This window comes from Conger conger, chromosome 6 (assembly GCF_963514075.1).
Source record: "Conger conger chromosome 6, fConCon1.1, whole genome shotgun sequence".
In the NCBI taxonomy this organism is placed as follows: Eukaryota; Metazoa; Chordata; class Actinopteri; order Anguilliformes; family Congridae; genus Conger; species Conger conger.
In genome coordinates, this window is record NC_083765.1 from 55,163,410 (window position 1) to 55,189,267 (window position 25,858).

Genomic DNA, 25,858 nt, shown 5'->3' on the forward strand with positions numbered 1-25,858 from the left:
TTGTTGTGAGCCTTCGCTCTGCCTCCCCCCCCCCCCCCTCCCCATCCGAAACATTTGGCTTGCGATGGGAAGTTGCTGGACTGGGGACTGGTGTGGCCTGGTGCTCCCAATCAGTATCGGCCAACAAAGCGGCGGAGAAGACCGAGTTAATGCTCCAGTTGGCCGAGGCTCGCAGCCAGGGAACTGGTATTGTGTAGCTGGACATCCAACAAACCAAATACTTTCCTACTGACGCATCAAAACCATAAGAGACACCTCCATGCAAACGACGCAGTGATAGAAGGAGGACGGTGCCACGTTACATTCAGGGAAGACCTTTAAAGATGTTCTCTTTTTGGCTGGCTAGGAGTCAAATGTTTCTAGCCTCTAGGGTGGCTTTCCTTGTGCAGTGTGTTTTCTTGAAAGCTGCAACTCTAGCTGGAATCCTGAGAATCAGGAACACCAAAATTTGGCTCCACACCTAATTATGATAAATGTTAGCCTTTCACCAGAGATCTCTGTATCCTGCTCCATCAAAAATGAGGAAAAACAGAGAAGTTTGTTACACCAAGCTACCGGTTGTCATCAGAGAGGTATGGCTCTCCTCCAAATGGTACCAGCTCTCCTATAGTACTCTGCGGATGTCATGTGTAAAACACAACCCTATTAATCAATAACTATATGCACAATAGTACCACAGTCCACTCATGAAGTTAATTACAGAAAGTTGCCTGGCATTCTGCTGCTGTCAAGTTTTTGTTATGATTTGGGTTGTTTTGATTGTTGATTTGGGTTGTCTTTTGAGTGTATTCCGTGGAGGGGGGGTGTCACCATGGTGGTGGTGGCGGTGGTGTGGGGGGGGGGGGAGGATTTAAGGGGAAAAACTGTTAAACATTCTTTTTGAAAACTTTTGTTGATTAAAGAACATTTGACCCCAAAAACACTCACCACAGCCCAGAGCTCCCATCTACCAAGTAAGTAGACTACCATAGCATTATAACCAAGACAAAACACTACTGTTCTTTCACAGGCACACAGCTGAAAGAGTTCCAGGCCTAAGCATAGAGGGCAAATAAAAACTAAAAGGAATGGTTGAAATACCTCTGGGGGTTCCCTGCTGTGTAACCTGCTAGAGAAAGTTGAGAAAGCTTACATCCTCAGCCTGGCAGATCAAAGACATAAATCAAGACCGCCAAATGACTTTCCAGTAATCCCTGTATAATAATCCTCTATGCCTATGATGCCTCCAAGTTAATCAGATGGATATCAAGCTACAAGGCTAATTGTTACAGCATGGGTTGTAAAGAAAAACAGCTAGGAGTAGGTTCAAGCTTTGAATTTCTGGCCCTCCAATATTTTAATGAGCACATGTTTTTTGTCTACTGAACAGATAGCTCAAGCTAAAATGTTCAAGGTTCCCCTTTCCTCCCTAGTTTGACCACTTCTGCCATGGGTTACCGTTTTAGAGGTACCTTCCATACGGAATCACTTTTTTCTGCATGACTCACCTTTTGCACATTTAAGTCAAATCACTTATACTAGAATGGCTAGTAAGTAGTTTCAGACTGGTAATAACAAGGACACATAAGGCTGAATGAACTAAGGATTTTGAAAAAAAATTAAGCTATTCATTAAACTATTTAATTGTGTAAGAATGACCTTTAATGAGCCCATCCTTTTTTAAAGCCTGAATTTTACCATAAAACTATAATGAACAGCTATGATTCTGTACTTAAATGTAGCAGGTATGTCCAGGGTCTGAGACGAAATAATTGGGGGAAAAGCAGATTCTTCCCTCCATATCAAGTCCAATTGAACTGGGAGGCAGTGCAATATTATGGTTCAGGGCTTGCAACTCAGAAGTTGTGTATTTGATTCATTTTGTGCAAGCTACTTCACAAAATATGGATTAAATATGGATTCAATCTGAAAAAGTATGCTTGGCAAATCACTCTCGATAGGAGTATCTGATACACGCCTAAATGCGATGTAATGTAAACCGTTAGAATGTGAATGGCGTGGGAGGGTGGCGAGTCAGTTGTCGAGGTAACCACAGGTTCACTTTAAAAACGCTGGGGGTGGGGGTCTGAGATGGGAGAAAAAAACCCACAGCCATTGCCGAAAAACATAATTTACAGTGACAAGTAAGACCCTGCTATCAGACTCTGCTTCTGTTGGTGGGAAATATTTCATTCATTACCTTGGGGGTGGGGAGGATGCGTATCAATGCGCCAAAATGTGAAAAATAATTTACATTTTTTTGTGTCATACGGAACGTCATATGGGTGGTGACTGACTGGTGTGTTCTTTACAGATCAACATCAGAATTTCAGAAATGTAAAATGCCACACAGCACTAATCACACTTCAAAGAACATGAAATAGTTGTTTAACTGACTGCTGCCCAAGTATACTCTGTAAGCTTAATTTTAAAATGACATCATTACAGTAAATAAACTACACAAAGTTTATTCGTGCACTTGAGTCTCATAAACGAAGAACAGAAATAACGCCAAGGCCTCCGCACTTCAGCACTTGTGTAGCCAGTTTTTTGCAGCTTCTATGTTTTATATTCAGAAAATCGTGCAATTAATTTCCATAGCAAATTTAGCATTTCTACATTGCCTATTACCTCTTTATTTTCATTGGTACAAGAGCGGTGTCCTGCTTGGGAATAATACAGTTCTGTTTTCTGACAACTCCAATAAAACTGCGCAATGCAGTATCCAAAGAAGTGGTAGTGGTTGTGGTTATTTTACATTAGAATGCAATATTATTGCACTTACCGAAATATTCTTTTTTAATGTGCATCTCTAGCTCCTTCTCCAGCTCTAGGGTGAGCGCCTCTAGCCGTTTTTCGGCTTGGCTGGGGCCACTTTCCCGGCACGGGGTGACTTGGTAAGGCAACATAAACTTCTGTGCAGGGGTCGAACTTTTCGTAGGGCTACCGTAATTAAAAGATGCTGGTAGGCCCAGCGTTGGTTCGGGGTTTAATCCATGTTGTGTCCCCTGCTGCATCTGCTGTGCTTCCTGCATCACAGGGAACGACTGGAGATCAATCGTGTTGTGAACGCAGCTCGTGTCTCCAAAATCTTGAATTACCGTGCTTTCTTGTAAACCAGGTCCCAACATTGACGACCGGGGCGACGGTAGCTGTAGCTCCGGGTACGTGCTCATGGATCCCCGTGAACTGCGGGAACTCCTGGAACTGTGGCTAGAAATACTAGAGCGCGGACTCAACACGCAGTTAGCCGGTCTAGCGCTGCCGTCCTGGATACTCATGCCGGACTGGGGACTGACCACTGGCAAGCCATGTACTGCGCCCTCGAGTTCATGACTTCCACTCGGCATGTACCGAGAATCAGAGTAGCTAGACCGAGGACTTGTGGTACAAGAGTACTGGCTAGCCGTACTAGACCTTGGACTGATGTGCCGTTGGTCATAGCCCATACTGATGCCACTAGTACGGTTGCTGCTGGGTTTGCTACCGCAGTCATAGCTGTTCAAACTGGTCCTTGGACTGGAATGTTTACTGGTATCGCTGGCTGTGCTTGCGTAACTGGACCTCGGGCTAAGTATACTGTTCCCGTCGTATTGCACCAAACTGGATCTGGGACTGCTCATTTTTTCTTGACCGGGTACCACCAGACTTGTCCGCGGGCTGCTGATACTAGATCGCGGGCTTGGGTGCTTGCTCTGCTCCTGCGAGAACAAGGAAGACGCTAAACTCGACCGTGGGCTTGTTGCATTGTACCTGCCGTCCTGATTGGTAGTAATGCAGACACTGTTGCTCCTGTTGCCGGGGAAGGGAGGAAAAGCACCTTGTTTCACCGCCACTCCATCATACGCGCTACCGGTGCTGTACCTATGCGCATGCACCTCCATTGAGTACCTCTTGTGCCGTTCAGAAGACCCGCTGTAGCACGGCAAGGCAATCTCCGATTTGGTGCAATGGCCATCTTCACAATAGATAGGATCTCGTGGAGGGTTGCAAAAATCTTCGTGAATTGGTCGGTTTCCATTTACCGGGCGCACAGGAGCCGCATTGTAAACTTTGCTCCCAGACGAGTACTTTTCAAAGGTATGGGGCAGTTGATGAGGCGCAGAACTACCATTCATTCTTTTCGCTTTTTGCTCGGGAATAATTTGAGTCGAAAAATCCAAATCTGGGCTAATGACCATGTCTCTTCTTGCACTGTAAATCCCATCTTTGTACGGTTCGTACATTGAAAGATCCTCTATTAATTTACTCGCCCGGATACCCGCATCATCCTCATACTTATCCATGTTCTTTGCTCCCGGGAAACAAGAGTAACCAAGAGAACTAGCCAGCGAGCAGTAATTTCACTTCACATGGAAATCACAACAAAAACTGGCTTAATCCAAACATATTCGCTATTTAGCCTTAAATATACCTTTCCACATTATATTAACATACTGCACGACCTTCCCTTTCGAGTGTAAAAATTGTTATGGATAGATTTTTTTTCCCACAAGCACAGAAGACGTTTGTCAATTTCAGTCTTTGATAAGTTGAAAGGTCTTTACAGTCAATGGCGCGCTGCGCGGAGGAATTTCCCCTTGTATGCTATCCGTTCTATTAGACAGTTATTGTATTATCTTCTAAATCGCAGAAAAAATAAATTAGTTACGGACGACGACCGCAATGCAGACGCTACAGCAAGCCACATCTTTGGTCTGGAGCTTTTGTTGTACAATACACGACTCGGGACTCCTTTCTGTGGAAGGAATGCGAGGAAGGAGACACGGTGTGCTGCGCCTCTGTGGAATGTAGTTAATGCTGAAGCGAAACAATGATTGCAACCAACTCAGCAAGGGGCGCATGCAGGAGATTTGAACAAGAGTTCCGAAGGAGGATAGGTCTTGTGTATTGCAAAACAGTGGGCTATATGGATGTAGACTTTGCGAAATGAATCGCGCAGTTACGCTTCTTACACAAAATTGTTACATTGAATTAGTTACGGAGTGTTCAGACAATTAAACGGGAGCCCAAGGAAACTGCCAGGGATAGCACGTTTTCCCAAGCCTCGTGCCAGTGTAAGATAAATAGCCATCACACTCCAGTATACTCCCAAAAGTCCTATTATCGAGGGGTCAAATAATGAAAACTACAAATACAATAAGTACAATTGTTGATATTAGTTGGAAATTATGTATAGTATTTCACTGGCCCATGTATAGACGTTATCATCACCTTTCACTGTATCGCACAAAATGTTCATGTACAATTTGAAATAAGAATGTGTGGATAGTTCGAGAAAACCCGGATTCAATTAGTTATATTCAATTTATACAACAATATGTATATCATTCTCTACATCAGTTTTAGGCTATAACACACTATATTTTCCTGAACACGGGATAATTTAATCTTTGCATTGATTGTGTGCGGTAGACATGCTCCTGAAGACGCGACTTAGAATAGAATGTTATTTTAGCTGTATTATGCCATCTGGTGGCAATATAATATAACATATTGCATGAAGCCTACAGTGTATTTTTAAATTTCCAAATTGCCATCGACCAGTTGTTTCAAATGGGAAAAGAGAATACACCCTTTATGATACCGATTAACGTAGTGGTCTAATAGAATAAACGGAATGCCACGTCCCACCACACACGGCATGCTATAACAATTTAATAAAATGGTTATACAATGGTTCTGATAATATATTTAATTGGATATTTTCTGTACTGCATGCAATAAACTCTGGAGTTTGTAACCCCACATTTTAACGAAAAGGCCTCCGCACTTCACTATACAAAATAAAAAGCAAAGCAAAATATCAACAAGTGATTACACTATTTCTGTCATTTAAGGAGCTACATCTGCACTTAAGGCAAACTGTTACTATTTAATATTGCACATTAGTTTATATCCTGTATCATCCAGAATTTCCTTAATGCTTGGTCAAAAACTTTGAAAAGTGTATTGTGTGCATGCTTGTACTAGAGGCAACCAATTTAGTGTAAAATAAGAGTATGTTGGTTTTATTCTTTAAAGAAGGCATTCTTTATGCCGGTGACACAACAAAGAAACCACAAAGGCCTGTTAGCCAAAAATGTCTATTTACTCGTTCCTCGAGAAGCAAAACAATAAAAAGGGGAAAATATTATGGTAGTACATAAGTAATTGCGACACCAATATTTTGGAGTCATGCTAAAATGAGCTGTCCTTGTGTAAAAGTAGTTATAGCCAATCCATAAATATTGAGATTTTGCATTATAAGTTGTTTACTATTGTGTTTTTGTGTAGCCTATGGTTGAATCATCGGTCTTAGGCTGGCAAACTAAAGGGGCTGTGTCTAGCAGATCTGCAGGGTGGTGCATGCAGAACTACACATTAAAGGATGACTGCAGCATACCTTCATTTTGTAGAGTTGCCTACAGCATGGTATCGAGATGGAGATGAGATTACATTTAAATTACAGTTATGAACTGAACTGACACTTTTACCCAAAGTGACTTATATTGATTAGGTCAAACCCCCCTGGAGCAACGTGGGGTTAGGGTCCTTACTCACGAACCGTAGCAAACTTGGACTTGAACCTTCCAAAGCTTCCAGGTCCCAGTCAAGCACACTAGGCTATAGGCTGCCCCTAAAACATAGATAAAGTATTTCCAAAGTAGCCTAACATCTAACATGGGTTTCTGTAGATTATCACCATTAGGGAAAATAGATTGCAGTATATAAGTGGAGTTGCATACTTACTGACACTCAGAAAATCTCATGCTTGGTCTGAAATATCTGTTTATGTCGAGGCAAAGTGGTAAAGAGAGCTACCTTTTTTGACCTATCTGTGAATTAAATAATTTAATCACAGAGCTATATGAACCAGCAGGCCTAATGTATAATGTTAAAGAAATATGAATTTGCTAACTACTAACACCCTGGATATGATCAGTAGGCAGTGTAGACTATTGACAATAGCTGCTCTGCATGTAACCTACAGTATATCAAAAATTCAGTTTGATCGAATCTTATTTGTATCGTGTTTTTTACAGAGTACTGTCACAAAGACTCTTTACAGAGTAACAGAAATGCAAAATGGCACAGACTGTACCAGAGTCCCAAAACAGCAAAAGCAAGAGGCAAAAAACCCTGAGACAATAGCAAGAAAAAACTCTCCAATGGAAAGAAATCATACAAGGAACCCGGCTATAGAGGGGCAGGAAGGTGTAAAGGTAGGACGGATAAAACAGAAATATAGTCTGAAATCTATTTCCGCAATTCAAATGGGTTGAACCAGTTGCAGTTAAAGTAGAAAACTAGCTAGAAACGCCCATGAGGGAAAGTATAGTGGCCGGTTTGAGAGGGGCAGGGTGATACATTTGGAGCTCCAGGATGTGACGAGGCGTGGGCATGAACCAGGGGAGGAACAAGGTAGCAGCACTACACAACCCTAGGGTGGAGACAGGGCTACAGCACTCCACAACCCCAGGGTGGAGACAGGGCTACAGCACTCCACAACCCCAGGGTGGAGGCAGAACTACAGCACTCCACAACCCCAGGGTGGAGACAGGGCTACAGCACTCCACAACCCCAGGGTGGAGGCAGAGCTACAGTACTACACAACCCCAGGGTGGAGGCAGAGCTACAGCACTACACAACCCCAGGGTGGAGGCAGAGCTACAGCACTCCACAACCCCAGGGTGGAGGCAGAGCTACAGCACTACACAACCCTAGGGTGGAGACAGGGCTGCAGAAGTCCATACCTCAGGGCATAGGAGGGGCAGGAGCTTGGGGAGAAAATAAACAAAGGAGGAGAAGGTTATGCACTATACAAGTTACCAGTACACAGAATTAGATGTGGGGGCGACATTGGTTCAGGCGGTAAGAGGGTTGCCGGTTCAATCCCAACCTGGGTGTGTTGAAGTGTCCCTGAGCAAGACACTTAGCCCCCAATGGCTCCTGACAAGCTGGTTGGTGCCTTGCATGGCAGCCAATCACCATTGGTTTGTGAGTGCGTTTTTAAACTAAAGAAATGTGAAACCAATAAAACCACATTGGTTTGTGAGTCTGTGTGTGAGTGTGAATGGGTGAATGAGAAGCATTAAATGTACAGCTTTTGGATAAAAGTGCTATATAAATGCAGACAATTTATCATTTAGATGTTGCTTCTGTGCCAAAGCTCCATTTCAATTGATGTTATAACTAATGCGCCCCATGCCCCACATATGTCTTATATGCCTGTTCCACATGTACCTCCCTGGTGGGTAAGGGTGGCGGTACACCTGGCAAGTTTTAGAGCAACGTACATCAGCAACTCTGCAACCAACACGAAGCAAAGTGATCTAGAGGGCAAAACATGTGTTAACACTTGTTTTAAATTATTCTGACAGCAGGAGCATTTTTCTGTATTCTGTGCCAGGTTTATATACCCACTACTTGGCTGGTATTGCTGACCAAAGTTGCCAGGTGTCTCACCACCCTAAGGTTGTGAGTAGCCTCTCTGGCACCGTTAAGGCATGCTCAGTGCCACTGGTCACGTGTGTATTTCTAAATATCCACTACCCTTGCCTGCCAACCATCTCTGGAACTGTACACTATACAGTAGGATTGACTAAAGAGATTTGAGTGTATATTTAAAGACAGAGGGTGTGTCTGAAGCTTGAATATGTGGGGAGATTGTTCCAGAAGATAGGAGCTCTGTAAGAGAAGGTTCTTCCACCCATTGTACTTTTAGAAATACTTAAACATTTTAAATAGCCTGCATCTTGAGAACAAAGTAATCTTGGAGGAAAGTAAGCAATAAGTAACTGACAAAGATATTCTGGAGCCAAGCCTTTTAAAGCTTCATAAGTTAACAACTGAATCTTGTAATCAAATCAAAATTTAACAGGCAGTAAATTAAGAGTTTTGAGCACTGGACTGTTCAGAACTAGTAAGAACCCAAGTGGATGCATTCAGTTGGAGGCTTTCCAAGGCTGAATTAGTGCAACCAGACAGTAAATGACTTTTCCAAAAACATTTCCGATTGAGGAAATGGTTTGTGACCTCAAATCACTTTAACTTGTTCGTCAGTCAGGATAAATGCAGTGCACAGGTAACTTTACTGAATTATAATGCATTATTATATCAAACTGTTCTGTTCTGACAATGATGTTTAAATAGCATTTTGAGTTTTGAATTGATAGGTTTTTATTGTTACAGGATGTAACCAACAGTCAACAAACTTGCCTGCCATTGTAATACAGCGTATTTACACTTTTAAAATGATCCAGAGTAAAAATCTATGTGAATGCTTCATTTAAATGGGTAACACTTATTTTAATGGGTAACACTTTATAATATGCCAACCCGAATTGTAATTGACTAATGTAGTTGTTAACTAACTACTTTCATCTGTACAGCTTATTGTAACAACTACATTAGTTAATGCCATTTCAATTTTCATGTTATTGCCATTGGAATTTAAAAAAGGTTAACATACATACATGTTAATTGTTAACTAATTATAAGTTTATCCTATGGCTTGCTAATGTATAAATACTCATGTAACTAATACATTAGTTAGTAGTTAACAAATACATGAACATTAGTTAATGCCAATTCATGTACCCTTATTTTAAAGTGTGACCTTTTCATCAGCTGGCTTATTCGCAGTGCTAAATAAAACCTCATCAGCTGCAGGTATAGATACGGCTAATATGTAACTTTAGTGTTCTGTAGGTTGCTGTTCAAGCATATGGCAATCGTGATCAATTGGAAGCTAGACTAATGAGTTCACAAACACATTGCAATAGCTAAGACAATTATAACTTTTTCATTTCATAATAGTGATATTATATTTATTCATTTATGGTGTTCATTTGGTACAAAGTCCCATTATTATTGTATAATTCCATTAGTATATTATTTAACTACCCTTGTTTTAGTTTTATTTCAGAATTTACTATTAAATGGAGCTAATACTGCCTATTCACTTTTCTATGTTTAATTCTGGTTCTGGATAACGTGATAGTTACAAGGAGGAGATGGAAGTATAGTGCTTATTATGAAGTTCTTATTTGCAGATCTAAGAGAGGGATAACTCAAATATAATTTTTCAAGCACATGTTGTGTGAATAAGAGATCAAATAATTAGATTATATACTACACAATTAGGTCCTATACTACAATATATGCAAATGCCAAGAACAATTAAATCTGGTTTCCATAATCCCACCAGGAGAGGGCAGCACTATGTCAACAGTGGAGAACAGAACTCACACCCACACACATAGCAAGCACACTCAGTACTTTTTTAATCATTCAAACAGCAAAGATTCAGATTTATTTATATATTTTTTTTTGGGCCTAAAGTCTCATAGCAGCCTGCTTTTACCAGAGACTGTGTTTAGAACAACGACAATATTGTATTCAGTTTCCAAAAAGCTGTTAATATAGTTCACAAGCAAAATAACCTTTTGAATTATAGCGCGACCACAACTGGCAATACAATAGAATATACAATTATTTTTCAAGCTGTTATCTTTCATGGTATATTTTATTTATGGATTTAATAGACTTAAACATGAATTGAGTTGGACAGTTTAATTGATTTCCCATCTTGATAAAGATATGGAATCATCAAAAATCCTTGCACCTTGGCAGAGGCTCTTGTTTCAAAAGTGGTTTGCAAGGTTAAAAACATAGTGTGGAAAATGGCCGCAGTTCAGTCATAATTTATGACCACAGCAGAGTGCTGTGCCTCACTAAGAGCCCAATTGATAAAGTGGGTCTGAATTACGCCTGTTCTGTATGGTGGATGTACCAGACATTGTCGGAAAACTAATTACATCCCCTCAAAGAGGCATGGGTGAATGAAGAATTTGTTTCCAAAACAAAATGGCCGCCTGTGCGTCCTCAGCACAAACAAAATGTGCACAGTCACTGTGTACTGCAGTCCGGCCAAAGAAAATTGTCTCAAAACTGTTTTATATACACATGGATGAGTGGGCTGAATTCTAAGCAGGACAAACTAATACATGTCATTAAGTAAAGCGTGGACAGTTTCAATTTTCCACCAGGCTCTTTGCACTGACCACAGGAATACTAAACAGTTAGCATACCATGCCTTTAATGAAGTCCTTACACAACCTGAATGATGGTCTAAATAAGGGGACTGAGTGCTGGCAGTAATGGTAATGTGGTAACTGTCTGCATGGTGTCCATATCGGTGCTGCTTGTCACAGTGCATTAAAAATAGAACATAAGGTAAGACAAAGTCATAACTGCTATTTCAAGAGTGCATTGACATCCGTGTGAGATGCAAGGCATGACACATACAGAGCTGTCCGTAAGTATTTGGACAGTGGTGCACTTTCTGTTCTTTTGCCTCTTTACAACAGTACATGAGGTTAAATAATGAGTAATGAGTAAATAATGAATTTATTTACAGACTGGTTAAAATCTGGTTAAATTGCAGACTGCCACCTTTAATTTAAGGGTATGTGCATCCATATTGGTTAATCAGTCCCTTTTTATACATACTCCCTCCATGTTAGGGGACCAAAAGTAATTGGACAGTTGGCTTCTCAGGTGTTTCGGATTAGTCAGGTGTAATCAATCGCTTCCTAAGTGCACTGTACAGTATACAAGCTGCTCACTGAAGTCAGTGGCATGTGCATTAATTGAGGAGTTCCATCCCAATTTGACCACAAATGAACATTAAAGCCAACTTCTTGTTCTTTTGGTGTAACACAAACTGTATCGTCTGTGATACACAATGGCACAATTCACTGGTCGATTGAGACAGCTGAGAGACACCACTCAATTTTCTATAATTCATGGCGCTTATCTTCTTACACTCTGATGTGTTGGTCAGGAACCCACTGCTGCAGAACAAAGTTAAGCGCGTAATGGCGCACTGCGGTGGACTTGCTGTCAGGGGAAAATGCGCGTGTGGAGCGACGCGAAGGCACACAAAAGCTTTAATTCCAAACGAGGAAGCAGCACGCGCCCTCCCTGGCTGCCTTACGTAGCCCAGCGGGGACCACGACTGTGGCGGAAATGAGATATCCCGCTGCAGTGTTTGATGGGTCATCGATCGCCACGCTCGAAGCTGTCAGCTGGAAACAGCCCCGGAACTGCATGTTCAGCACACAGGCACCGTCGCAGTACACAGTCTGGGCTCTGCTAAATAATCTACTTTTCTGCCCCCTGCATTTTACTTCACAATATAATCCATCCTGTCAAGCGACACTGAACCTGAGGGGAGGCAGGCAAAATGGGAAGGCATTGAAAGTATATACACATTGGAGTCTTCATTGTGTATTTATCACTGCAAGCATAAACACTATGACCAGGTTACGTACTGGACACATGAATGAGTTGTTGAAGGATGATTGATCCCACCTTCACCTTGAATATAGTCTTCTATATTCTCCTGCAGTTGATAGACAGACAGACTGATAGAGAGATACAGTACATCAATAAGTAGAGAGAGAGAAAGAGAGAGAGATCTTTATTGTCTGTGGCACACAAAAAGTCAGTCAGAGAACACAGTAGTCACAATTGAAGACACATTCAACAACAACAACCAATAAGGGACAAGGAGATACATGATCATAGCCGTAGTACAATCCTATCCAGGCTATATGAGCAAAGTGTGCATAATAACCATATGCCACATACCTGGCAGTTAATAAATAAATACATATAAATACATGTAAATAAACAGTCAAAAGGTCAAAAACAGTAATGAAGAAAAATCCAACAGAAAATGATTCAGTACTTTGACTGACAAATTATTTTTTGTCCTTGGTTTGCATCTTTGTTTTTGAATATTTTGAGGGCCATCCTCTGTACACTCTTATAACTTCCCCGCAAGCCCTGCTCTATAGAGATATAAATGATCTGTGATGCGAGTCTTAGGAGGCTCAGAATTGTTTGACCTAGCCTGAACTGAAACATTATTATAGCAGGCATTCATGCGGTACGAGATGACACTTTGCATTACAGAGCAGTTGGATGATGACATCGGCGAGCTGTGGCACTGGAAACCTGGAATACAACTACAAACCTGTGTGACGCATCGAGAGGACCGCCACATTACTCCAAACACACATTTAATCTGAAATTGCAGGAGATAACAAAAAAGGAAATAGAGAAAGCAGAAATATAGAAGCTGTGCTGGTCTGGCAGGGACTTATGGAGGGAAAAACAATGAGCTCGCCATTAGCTCTACAGCAGCATCAACCGAATAAATGTGCTGCAGACAGGATGCTACAACCGCAGCTACCCTCCCATGGATTGATTCAGCTGAAGCAGGAGACCATGCACAAACCCCATACATCATCTGTCCCATTAATAATATATAGTAGGGCCTTTATCCAAAGCGCTGTACAATTGATGCTTCTCATTCACCCATTCATTCACACACTCACACACCAATGGCAATTGGCTGCCATGCAAGGCGCCGACCAGCTCATCCGGAGCAATTGTGGGTTAGGCATCTTGCTCAGGGACGACATACCCAGGGTGGGACTGAACTGGCCACCCTCCAACTGCCAGACGACTGCTCTTATCTCCTGAGCCAATGTCGGCCCATAATAAATAATAAGAATAGTAATAAAAGTCACTGTTCAAGCTGCTTTGGAGTTACTTGGAGGGCATTTTCTTGCTTTAGACCACGCATCCCCCAACATAAAACATTAAACACAAAACTGTCAGGCCACATTATCATTATAATATGAAAGATATTAGATAATACTAAAAAGCACACTTTTTTCACTTAGGCCTATTGGCACTCCTTGTACTTTTGCACAGAGCTTGTCAGCCTAGCCCTGTTTTCAGAAACATGTAAGACTGACTTATAGTTCGCTGATAAGCATTAGTACCTTATTAGGATACTTATGCCCCTTGGCATTCCAACTGCAAAGGCAGAGTCACTTGTGTGGAATTATGACTATAAATGTGCAGTTAAGTATTAAGTGGTCATCCTTTGCATAGATAAAGACCTTTCAGAATGTGGTGGATGAAAACATCCATTTAGGTGCTTCAGAGTTTGAAAGTTTGTCATTAGCAGTTTGCTACTGCCTATCTCATCATCTACTTTACCTGCAGGTAGGAGTTGTGCACAACCTAACTAATGATTCCAGTTTGTAACAAGCAGTAAGCTAGATATTCTGGAGTAGAGGGGACTAGAAACTTGACTTTCAGGTTGAAAGCACTACTTATACCTGGTTGTACATCTTCCTTTTTTGTAGTTACATTTGTTATCAAACCGTTTTTCACACGCAAAGCACTGTGAACCTTCACAATGAAAGAAATTACACCTGAACTCTACAGTACATCAGCACTGTACAAAACACAGACTCACAAAGTATCAGCAATGAATGACTATGTATGATTGTTCTGGATATTATCTTGAGAAACCCCGGTGGACCTACATTATGACAAACAAATGGCACAAATATAAAAAGCAAACAAAGCTCTGGCCTAGCTGTCATCTCTTACAGCAAAGCAGCTGTTGTCCATGTGCTGTAGGGCTAGGAGGGGACCACAGGCTGCAAGGTTGGCAATTCACCTCATAATGCTGTGGTTTTGAACCTAATCTCCTAAAGCTTGATCACTCAAACTAAATTATTTAGTGGTGGATATCAACACACACCCTAAAAGGCAAAATAAATTATTTAAGGTCTATGATGTACATATACATAATGGGTAGCCCATTTGGAAGACAGGTAGGCTATATATCATAGAAGCTTTATGCTTTATTAAATTATTTATCTCTGTATGCAGCAATTCCTGATGGAAATCTACAATTGAATCAAAATGTAAAATATTATATAGAAAACTGTACTTTACACCAGGTTATTAATATAAATGGAAACATATACTTATTTTCTGCATGGTTCCTTAACCCAAATCAATGTTGAAATGTTCTGGTTTGTACTTTTAAGATATGCAGATCGACAGAGTGGTTTTGCTGACCGAACGACCGACTCTGCAGTATATGTCTACTTTGGCTCTGTTCCGCAGACTAATTTAATTAAAGCAATAAAGGGGATAGGAAACCTTATGGTTTGGGCACGCCAATCTGTCTGTCTCACAGGAGTGGAGAGGAGCGGAGAGATCCAACAGGAATGTATGGCTTGTGGACCCGAAACAGCAGCTAATACAGCTAAGGCTTTACTGTCAATGCGGTTGAGGTTCACATTTGATGAGCAAAGTTAATCACAGCAGCTCAGTAGCTCATTTTGCCTCACATGATCTGTGCTTTCTCACCGCAGAGAAGCTCCTGAGGAGTAATTGTACATTGCACAAGAAAATAATTGTAATTACAAGTAATTGTTGTTGCAATTGTCAGCATTTCATTCCCAAGGGTGGTGGGCCAGTTGGATGTTCACCGTGGCTGATCCTTTTTAATGGACTCGAAATCCTTGCCCAGTTTACCAAAATAGACTTTCAACCCATTACATAAACATTTTCTTCTCCTTTTCTTTTTATGTAAAACATAGCTTACAGTTTTCTCCTCTGAATGCCAGGTGTAACAAAATGCAGTAAATTTCTGGGTGTAGCCCTCCCTGTTTTCAGAACTCAGATCTAACCTACTATTTGCCAATATAAATAATTTGAAGCATGTAGATATTGGGAATACTGTTCTTGAATGGAAACCGGGCACTTGAAACAAACCCTACTATTATCTGGTGGCAAACATGGTTGACCTACGATTGCCTGTAATAGTAGGGCTCCACAGCCCATTGGTAGAGGTGCAATTTAGTCATATCCACTGAGATTCTGTCTAAAAAGGGTTTCAATTTAACCCTGCTCCAGGGAGCACATTTTTTTCTGAAGTCTGACTTTTTGTTAAGGTGGACGCTGTTAATGTACGTTCACATTTATTTGTGGTAGTGTTGCTAGGCACACAGTAAGTGATGTCACATTGTTAGAAATATTCACTTCATGATCCATATCTAATATATTGTATATGCTTGACAAAGATTTTGAATAATTTTCTAGCTAAAAAAGAATAGTTTTCACTACTCATAATTGCCATTAGATTTAAATATACAGAATGGAGAAGAAATGTGAAATTGCTCAGCGAGTGTATATACTGCACTTCAAGTATATGTTAAAAAATACATAAAATAAAAAACACAAAGATCGTTATAGATTTCAAAAACTACTGCTAGGGCACAATACAAAGGCTGTTGCTAAATGTACACTGCATGAAAAGTATGCCAGTCCTAATGTTAGTCAATGTCCTCTGCGCAGAACACTATTAACCAGGGCCTATTTTCATCCTCTCTAGGGCTGCAAAGACAGAACCAATCAATTGGGGAAAACGTCACTCACCATTTGAGGCGAGCAGCAGGCAGATAGTCATTCCCATTTCCACCGAAACACGCCTCAGGTGCTCATGAAATGGCGGCCACAGTTGACAGAATGACAAAAAACATACTTAGCACAATCGCAGAATGTGAAGTGCTTCTGTCTTCTGTATGCGAGTGATAGTAGCATTAGAGGACTGATCATTTTTGTTTCTGACTGTCATCGTCTGGGATTAAGAAAATTAATATAAATTTTAAGATTAAAAAGTTTTCCATTAATTGGGAAGGCACTGATGTAAAGAAGGCAGTAAGGGGGTCATTTATTACTTGGTTATTTTGTATATAAATTGCATGACTTTTTAAAGGCAACAACATGAGATGTGGTAAGGCATTTATTTTCACTGACTGCAGTATATCAGGTAGTTTAAAATGAACATTTGGAGCAGTGGACAACTGATGAGGACACTCTGTCCTGTGGTGTACTTGTATGTGTATCCCCTTGAGGGAGAACAGCATGTTTAAAATAGTCTAGTCTAGTCTAGGGTAAGCAGTGTGTGGGTGCTGGAAAAAGGAAGCAGTATGAAGCAGGGTTTCCCACAGCAATTTATACGTTTCCCACGCCTCCCCTGAATTACCCAGCGCCTCCCCTGAATTACCCAGCACCTCCCCTAACGTTAAGGAAGAAATGCAGAAATGGACGCTGGTTGCATTCTGTAATTTTAAAAAGGCTCATGGTTTCATTTAAAATGCAACATGAAGGGCCAGATTTAAAAAAATGCTACAACATTTTTACATTTACATTTTTGTCATTTGGCAGACGCTTTTAATCCAAAGTGCATAGGTTCTACCGTAAGTCAAAGCATCACATCCAGAACTAGCAAAATACACATGAAATGCTGTTCTAAACATAGGCGTCATCATAAGTGCAAATATTATTATAATTTTTTTTTTTTTTTGGGGGGGGTTAGACAAGGATAGGGATATCAGAAAGGAGGGGCAGGGGAAATCAGGAGGGAGGACTAAGGTAGAGTTTGAAAAGGTGGGTTTTCAGTCTGCGTCGAAATAGGGGGAGGGATTCTGCTGTTCTGACAGTGGTAGGCAAGTCATTCCACCACTGAGGAACCAGAACGGAAAACAGGTGTGAACGTGCAGCTCGACCACCAGGTGCACGTAGAGAAGGAACCATAAGGCGTCCAGAGCTGGCAGACCGGAGTGGTCTAGCTGGGGAGTAGGGAGTGATCAAGGATTGTATGTAAGGTGGGGCAGTCCCCTTAGCAGCCTGAAATGCCAACACTAGGGCCATGAAACGGATGCGTGCGGCAATAGGAAGCCAGTGGAGGCCAATGAGAAGCGGGGTGACATGAGCCGACCTGGGCTGACTGGTGATCAGGCGGGCTGCAGCATTCTGGACCAGCTGGAGGGGCTTGGTGGCACACGCTGGGAGACCGGCTAGGAGGGAGTTGCAGTAATCCAGGCGGGAAATGACGAGCGCCTGGACTAGGAGCTGGGTGGCTTTCTCAGTCAGGAGATGACGGATACGACGTATATTACACAAGGTTGCAATATCCAAATTAACCAAATCGCTATAGGATGTAAATTCTGGGGATTGCGTCACTGTGACTTGACATACTAAATGTGGAACTGTAAATGTACACTCAATGGTCACTTTATTAGGTATTTATTTAGACACATTTTTTTATCCACTTCATGGTTCAACATTTTGTGTGTTCAGAGATGCTCCTCTACATACCACTGTTGAAAAGCTTGAACGAAGTTTGAACCAGTCTGGCCCTTCTCCTCTCTCATTAAAGCCCACAGAGTTGCTGTTCTCTGTTGTGTGAAAAGCTGTTTCCGAGATACTCAACCAACAATCACTCCATGACTACATTTCTTGCATGCACTTAAGCATTGAGTTGCTGCCACACAATTGGTTGATTAGATACTTGCATCAAGGACCTGGTGTACAAGTTACTTAATTCATAAAGTGGTCGCATTTGGAGTGAACAGGATAGATACTATGTAAATAAGTATTCAGTGGAATTTACTGTGTGCAAATAATATACTACAACCCCCATCCCCCCTGATCAGCCTAACCCTAACCCATGCCCAGTTATTATTCCAGCTGCAGTGTTCAGCAGCAGCACTTGCATTTGGAGGTGGTGTACTTCTTTCCACTTTAAATGACAGTCCCCCTGCCCCCAAGTGTCAGAATCTCATGGGTTGAAATCACAATGAAGGGTGTTGAGCAATTAATTAAGGGGGGAACACTGTTAAAATCTAATAAACACAGAAACATAATATACTTTGGTGTCCAACGCAAAGGGATTTATTACCACTGTGTTAGTAAAATACTGGCTACATTACAAAGTCACCATAAAAATAATTTACATGTACTTCAGCTGTGCATGCAAACAGCCCAGATACAAACTCTGACATTCAGACAGGAAGACAGATGAGAGGATACATTAATAACCTGACAGAGACATACTATACTCTAACAAAGGTTTTGCATAGATGAAAAAAACCACACAACTTAGTTTCATTATTTTGTTCACAAAACGCTTAAAAAAAAGACATACAAACATAAACCTGACATATAACACATCAAAGGTACGGGACTGTCTGCGGTACAAAATATTCAATTAACCAGCAAATGAAAATATAAAAATATCTAGCCATTCACTGAAAAGTGACCAGAAACAGTGTCAAATTGGGAGTATCTTTCTTGAACCAGGCAACATTACATCGGTAGCCTTCATTCATATTACACAGTGCAAAAAGACAAACTCCTATGTGCTATTACATCTTGTAACTTACACTCTCAGGACTGGAATCAACATTATTTCAATGTGCTATCTCTTTTCAGTTCTCACATGCTATATCCATTATGCCAAAACCCTTGGACAGGGTCCAGACCCTGGTGGTCATCCCAGGATAATGAAGAGATCTCAGGACAGGTCATCCTAGCAATGATCAAATGGTACACTGACCTCAACTTAACCTCAACAGATTCAAATCACAAAAAGCTTTTGGCCTTAAGTTCATTGATACAATGATGGAGGCCATATCTGAGTCCTGGTGAGACACCGGTCACTGGACACAAGTTAAACAGTGATGAATGAATGCCAAACCAGTGCCACTTAATCCTAGGGAACCATTGTATCTGCTGTTTTTTCTTTTTCTGTTTTCTCTCTTGATTCATGAATGTTTCTGAAGATATGTTAAAAGTTCTTCCATCATTTTTCTGTAAACTTATAGTAACAAAGATGCATGTTTCACTTGTTGCCACCTTTGTCTTTGAACTCATTTCCACAAATGGTTTAGTTAACAGGGGTCCAAACTTTCAGAAATTAAGATCACATTTATAATTCAATGGGATCAGTCTACATAATATCAGTCCATAATTAATTAAAATCAATTTAAATGGAATGTCTTTCTACAGGCATCCAACACATAACATAGTGAAAGCATTATTTAATCAAAATGTTTTAGTCTTAGATATGTTAATAATCTTCAGGGCATGAATGGCTATTTCTCATATTGTGACGTCAAGAGAATAAATCTTTTGATTCATATCAATAGTGTCTAATTGAAAACAATGAAAAGCTTTTGTCAATCCATATAGGTTGCAATTATGGTTGGAACAAAAACAGCAAACACACCAGGTCCCAAGGACCAGCTTTGAAAACCCCTCTAAATATATAATGTAATGAATTTTCACATTACTTTTTTGTACTAAAGTAAAGTGACATTTGTCAAGCGTGGCAAGAAGGACACCATATAAAATGTGTCATCCAAAGTCAATTCAAAAACAATTCTCACATTGATTGAGACCAGGAATCAGTGAAAAGGGCTATTTCATTTATGGATATAAAATATAGGATTCATTTCCTTGGCTGAACAAACATTGAACAAAGGACACTGAAAATTGATATTTTAGTATAATAGAAAAGCAAGTCTTTATCTGTAGTGACATTTTACAACTTGACCTATTTTCTATACTTGTTTTACACAGAAGGGGTTGTTTATGTGAACAAGTTTAAGCAAGGACAGCTACAGTGTTTATTCCATTCCTAAAATGTGAAATTAAAATTTCCCTCACAAAATCACACAGTGCAGCTCCAATATCTTCGATGTGCGAAGTCTCATATTTGTGCAAGGACTGTTGAGAGGGAAGATTCAGTAAAGTAGGCTATTTATTTTTTTTAAATGTGCCCAAACCAACAGATCTTACATAAGAATGTGGCGTATATGGGAACATTTTTGTTCACACCAGAGCCATGGTGAAAGATTTTTGTAAATATCACTAGGTCCCAACCTGGCAAATCGGAGGAATGTCTCACACGGATCATTGTTTCATGCTCCTATTCACACATCACACCTACACTGGAAATTGCCGGAACATCTATGTGTTAAGATGCATGTGTGAAAACGGCTATTGGAAAAAAAACAAATGTGTTGTTTTAGATTGGCCAAGTTGCAATTACAGATATGGTCACCACTGTGCATTAATTAGGAAGACTCACAGAGACAGCATACAGTATACGCATTAGTTGCACAATTCCTGATACAAGGACCTTGTTAAATCAATCTAATTCTATACTGAGTGAACAAATGAAAAATTTAGATTCTTGAGCAAATACTGTACTGAAACTACATTTATTGTATAAAAATACAGAGCATATTGTATATGGTCTCGGGGTCTAACGATACGATGGATTGATGAATTGTGTCAAAGGGTAACAATCCAACCCAATCAATACAAGCATTGCAAACAAGTGCAAACATTGATCCGTATCATTATGAATCATAGCAAAATATTTATTTAAATGTCCATAATCTTATGCCGATTTTCTCTCTAGGAACACTGCCAACATCATTGTTTGTTTCCAGCATAACAATTCCTCATCAGCACTCAACACATTTAAGTTTTTCCTTCTGTTAAACATGACGTCAATAAGTTTTTGCACTCTCAACCTCATTTTGGCTGTATGTGTACATTGTAACAGGATTGTATTAGCCCAATCACACTCAGTGAGCACTTTATTAGGTATTTATTAGACTTCTTTTTTTGACTTCTGCAGCTGAAGCCTATCCACTTAAGAGGTTTCACATGCATACCACTGTTGTAATGTGTGGTTATTTGCCTTACTGTCACCTTCCTGTCAGCTTTGACCAGTCTGGCCCTTCTCCACTGACCTCTCTCATTAACAATGCTTTTCTACCCGCAGAACTGGTGCTCACTGGGTGTTTTTTGCAGTCTCTGCATACTCTAGAGACTGTTGTGCATGAAAATCCCAGGAGATCAGCAGTTCCTGAGATATTCAAATCACCCTGTCTGGCACCAACAGTTATTCCACGATCAAAGTCACTTCGATCATATTTCTTCCCTATTCTGACATTTGGTCTGAACAACAGTTGAACCTCTTGACCATGTCTGCCTGCTTTTATACATTTAGTTGCTGCCACAAGATTGTGACTGATTAACTATTTGCATGAGCAAGCTGGTGTACAGGTCTACCTAATAAAGTGCCCAGTGAGTGCATATGTTGATTGTATAAGTAATATCAGATCATTTTGGATTGTGTCGTAGCTACATTTTTGATATTGCCAAATATCAAACCATTGCCTGAAGAATCAAAATCATATCCTATCGTGCCGATGCCTGACATTTACACCCCTAAACTACGGTCCTTGGGATCGTATAGGGCTGCAATCCTGAATGCTTTGCCACTATGGCCACAGTCACAATCATTGAGCACATTCTACTTTTGCCTGGTCATAAGAACAGGCCTCAGAATCTGCTTAACCTTGAATACCCAGATTGTTCCACAGCTGAGTACTGTGATAAGAAAATTCCAACCTTTCCTTCAATGTAAAAGCCTTTTTGATCCATCATACTCCATCTTCCATCAACACGTTGCTGAGGCTAATGTCACTGAGCAGAAGTAGTTACGACGGCATATCAACTTCAGGTCTTCCATATCTTTTGCAGTAATCAAAGTAGCACTCGTTGATACTAACAGAATTTTAGACATTTTTAAAGAGCAACAATGCATGGAATTAAAATAATAGTGTGCAGAGAAAACAATTATAATGGATACATAGGCTACTGCAATTCTGTTATGAGTGTTAATAAATGGAGGATATAGATTTCCTGGTCCTGTTATATTCAAGACTTCCTTAAGTAAAATGTCCAACGTAATAAATATATAATTTTTCAGAACACGGCTTTACCTGACTATTAGGCTTATGTTATAATTTTGGCTAAATCTGTCTAAAGGTTTTGCAGTTTTGCATCCTTACAACACAATGGCTATTTCACATTTCATATGTCTACGTAACTCTACCAATCAAGCCTTATACTGTAACCCATCTCACACACCTTTAAGGCAGGGTAAACAGGCCATCATATTGTCCATACACAATCATGAATACCCAGTATTCCTATAGCCTGTGACAACAATATATCCTTTATTGGGAAATTAGAGCAGACACTACTACCATCATATCGAGAACCTCATTCACTTTGAGTAGGCTATCCATCTGAGTAAACTTAAAGACAAACAAATATATATTTTTCTTCTTGTGATAAATAATTAAAAATATATGCTTTCACAGTATTAATATCAGTTCTACTTTTACTGTATTCTGCTCCAGCAGCCATGTCAGTAGGCTAGTCACTATGCCAACAGAGGAGTTCAATTTGATCCCAAAACTTTGACCCTTTTAACATTCTGTGAGTAAGGCCTTCAATGCTTCATGGACACTTAAGGCAATGTCTTTCTGACAAAATTCATGACAATATCTAATGGCAGTAAGAATTACGTTTGTCTAATTCTGGAGCTACAAAACATCAGCCTATATTTATATCTTAAGTAACTTTATTTAAATAAAATACCTTCATAAATTTTATCCTGTCAGGGAATTTAAGAATATTTTCTCCCTCAAGTAAAAGTGATTTGTACGTGGTCCCTTTCTAACAGTGAGCTGTAGGCCTAGTCTTAACTGCAGCCCGCTGCACAGGACACGTGTCCCATATGTGTTAACTGTTATGAAGTCAGTTAAATTGATCGATAGATTGACGGATAGAAGGTCACCGACAGATTCACTGGAGAATCAGAAAGACAGATTGCACAGTATCCAATGCTATATAGCCTGCACGTTTAAAAGTTACGTAGGCCTCAATTTTGTGGACAATTAGTAGGATAAAGATAACTAGGCAATGCATGACATAAATGCGTGTATTACTGAATTAAACCGTGGCACGTAGTATCCCATTACATAATAGGCTACCGTAAGAAGACCCTGGTCGTGCCAAAGAGAGCACGGCCGACATAGGCTTACACAAAACCCTGAAAAGGTGAATGCACTGCTTTCATATCTCACATTTTGTGCAGCTATGCCTACAAGCTATCCACCTCAAGGTTACAAATTCGATCCATGTATAAAGCAGGGAAGCCCGCGATAGCACATATAAAATATAGGAGGCTACCCCAACACGAGGATATGGCCCCTCAAAATATAATTTGAATCAGCCTGCTTTTGTATTTTATACTATGATAGCCTTAGCACATAACTTATGAAATGACACGCAAAAGGTCGCCGTAGGCTAGCTGTCTTAGCAAAATGAAAAATGAATATATATTTTTACATTTAAAAACGCAAGCTATATGAAGTGGATCCAGCCATTCTCCCATTCCCTTGGAGGCGATATTTTAAATGTGTGGCGTCCAACTTTGTAATTATTGCCGTTATTATTATCCCAAAACTCTTCACCGGCTACACAGTACTTTATGGCAAACTGCAGAGAGTTTCCAGTCTCAAGAAATATCGGGGTTATGACCTTGAAGGAGAATTTATCAGTTAGTCCGTCGGTTGATTCGGGGACATGCGACGCAATCATATCTAAATGTGTCTCCCAGTTATTCAGAGAATACCGCAAAATAACCGTCTTCTCGAAAGCCAAGTTTAACACACGGATCAAACCCGTCAGGCTGAACTCGTCCGTTTCAACAGATTCTAACAACACTTTCATTCTCTTCACTTTTTCGAGGAATCCTGGTAATTGACCAGGATTACTAAAGTGGGATTCCATGAAAATCGACTGCGAAGGGATTCTTGGGAATTTTTCAAAGATATTTAGATGAAGATTATTTCCTTTATTGAAATTGTCCAGCACCCGCTGAGGTACCTCAGGCATGTCGGCGTCGCAAAAGTGCTTGACAGAGGTAAGCTCCAGACCCAAAGAATCGGCAAATCTGACCTTTTTCTGACTAGACGGGCTCCGTCTCCTTGCGATTTCAAGCTTGCCTCTCTCAGTCGGAGTCGGTACTGATTTGCATCTTCTTCGCAAGGTCGGACTTTGCGGAGGTTTCAAAAAACATTCCCTGCCTCTTGGTCTTTCGGCCACCACATGATTCTCCAGAGGTTCGCAATGATCTTCATCAGTATCTTCTTCCCCATCTTCTTTCCTCTGGCTAGCCGCAGCCAGGCTACCGAATAACCCAGCCATACAGCTGTAGTTTCTCGGGAGGCAATTCTTTGGAGGCAGCATTACCACAAAAGTGTGAAGTTTCACTTTCCATATAATAAAATAACCTACGAAATTAGGTTGCTTTCAAACTCATGGATGAAAGCCGTCAGGTGTCTAGGCTAACACATGGTAGATTATATGGTCGTCTGTGACACTGCGGATTTCTAAACCAATCTGCGTGGAGCTGTTGCGAGTGCAGCTGACGCACCACGAAAAAGGTTCCCCACACTTCAGTCAGTCCTGCGGACCGATACGTAATACGGAATCCCTTAATTAGGCTACTAGTCTACAAGAAGCCTAGTTCAGCTCAGTGAATTACTATCGAGTTCCCAGTTCATTTGGACAAGCAATATGGCTAGCAAAACACGATATGATACACCACCTGACGTTCGCTAGCGAGTCTATCTGAAACAAGTGATACGTGCAGAATTGCTCGCCTACGTCTCCATTCTGGACAATTGCCAAAATCGTATAACATCCTGTGGTTTTAAAATAACTGCTGCGATTATCTGATTGGCAAATGCTATAAAGTGTTTCTTACACATTATATGATATTATAAAAATCACAGGAGATCCACAAATAATTCTAGTGGAGTGCGAATATAGCATTAGTCGACACTACCCTCAGTTTTGAAGAGTAGATGGGAGGTATGGTAGCCTTTTACATGCTACAATAGACCTATTCCCATAAGAACCAATCATAATGAATTGTAATTTACAATAGCCAAATATGGCTAACTTAAGCAAATAGGATCCAGCTATCAGACAGGTTTTGGAAGAACAGATAAGGCTAACGTTAGACAGGCATTAGCTACAACGCTTGGCCCCTTTAAAAACGTAATGCTAGTATTTAGCCTTAGGAAGAAAAATAAAACATTAATACGAGAATAAGCTGCCGATAAGTGACAAATATTTTTGCTGGGAAATTAAGCAACTTGCTACTGGTTATCGTCTAGTAAAAAAAAGTTACCGGTGGCCATTTCGACCTGTGCTGCTTGACTGCTCTGAAGCTCTGAACTGACGTCGGTGGTGGACAGGGTATATGTTTTTTTATTTATGGCAG

At 40.5% G+C, this 25,858-nt stretch overlaps 2 protein-coding genes across 2 annotated transcripts in view; both read right to left on the bottom strand.

Moving 5' to 3' along the window:
- LOC133130981 (Wilms tumor protein 1-interacting protein homolog) overlaps positions 1–4,461 on the bottom strand; it is a 33,613-nt gene extending 29,152 nt beyond the window's left edge. The window contains exon 1 of the mRNA XM_061246008.1: positions 2,765–4,461. Coding sequence (XP_061101992.1) covers positions 2,765–4,265 — 1,501 coding nt within the window. The 5' untranslated portion in view covers positions 4,266–4,461. The remainder of the gene's footprint in view (positions 1–2,764) is intronic.
- A 16,438-nt stretch (positions 4,462–20,899) lies between these two features.
- LOC133130910 (protein phosphatase 1 regulatory subunit 3E-like) lies at positions 20,900–24,908 on the bottom strand. Its single transcript, XM_061245900.1, has one exon. It carries the CDS (start codon positions 24,814–24,816, stop codon positions 23,929–23,931), a length of 888 nt encoding a protein of 295 aa, XP_061101884.1. The 5' UTR covers positions 24,817–24,908; the 3' UTR covers positions 20,900–23,928.
- Between the last annotated feature and the right edge of the window lie 950 nt (positions 24,909–25,858).

Bases quoted from the DNA above. Each gene is read 5' to 3' on its own strand.
- LOC133130910 (XM_061245900.1), bottom strand. From the start codon at position 24,816: ATGCTGCCTCCAAAGAATTGCCTCCCGAGAAACTACAGCTGTATGGCT.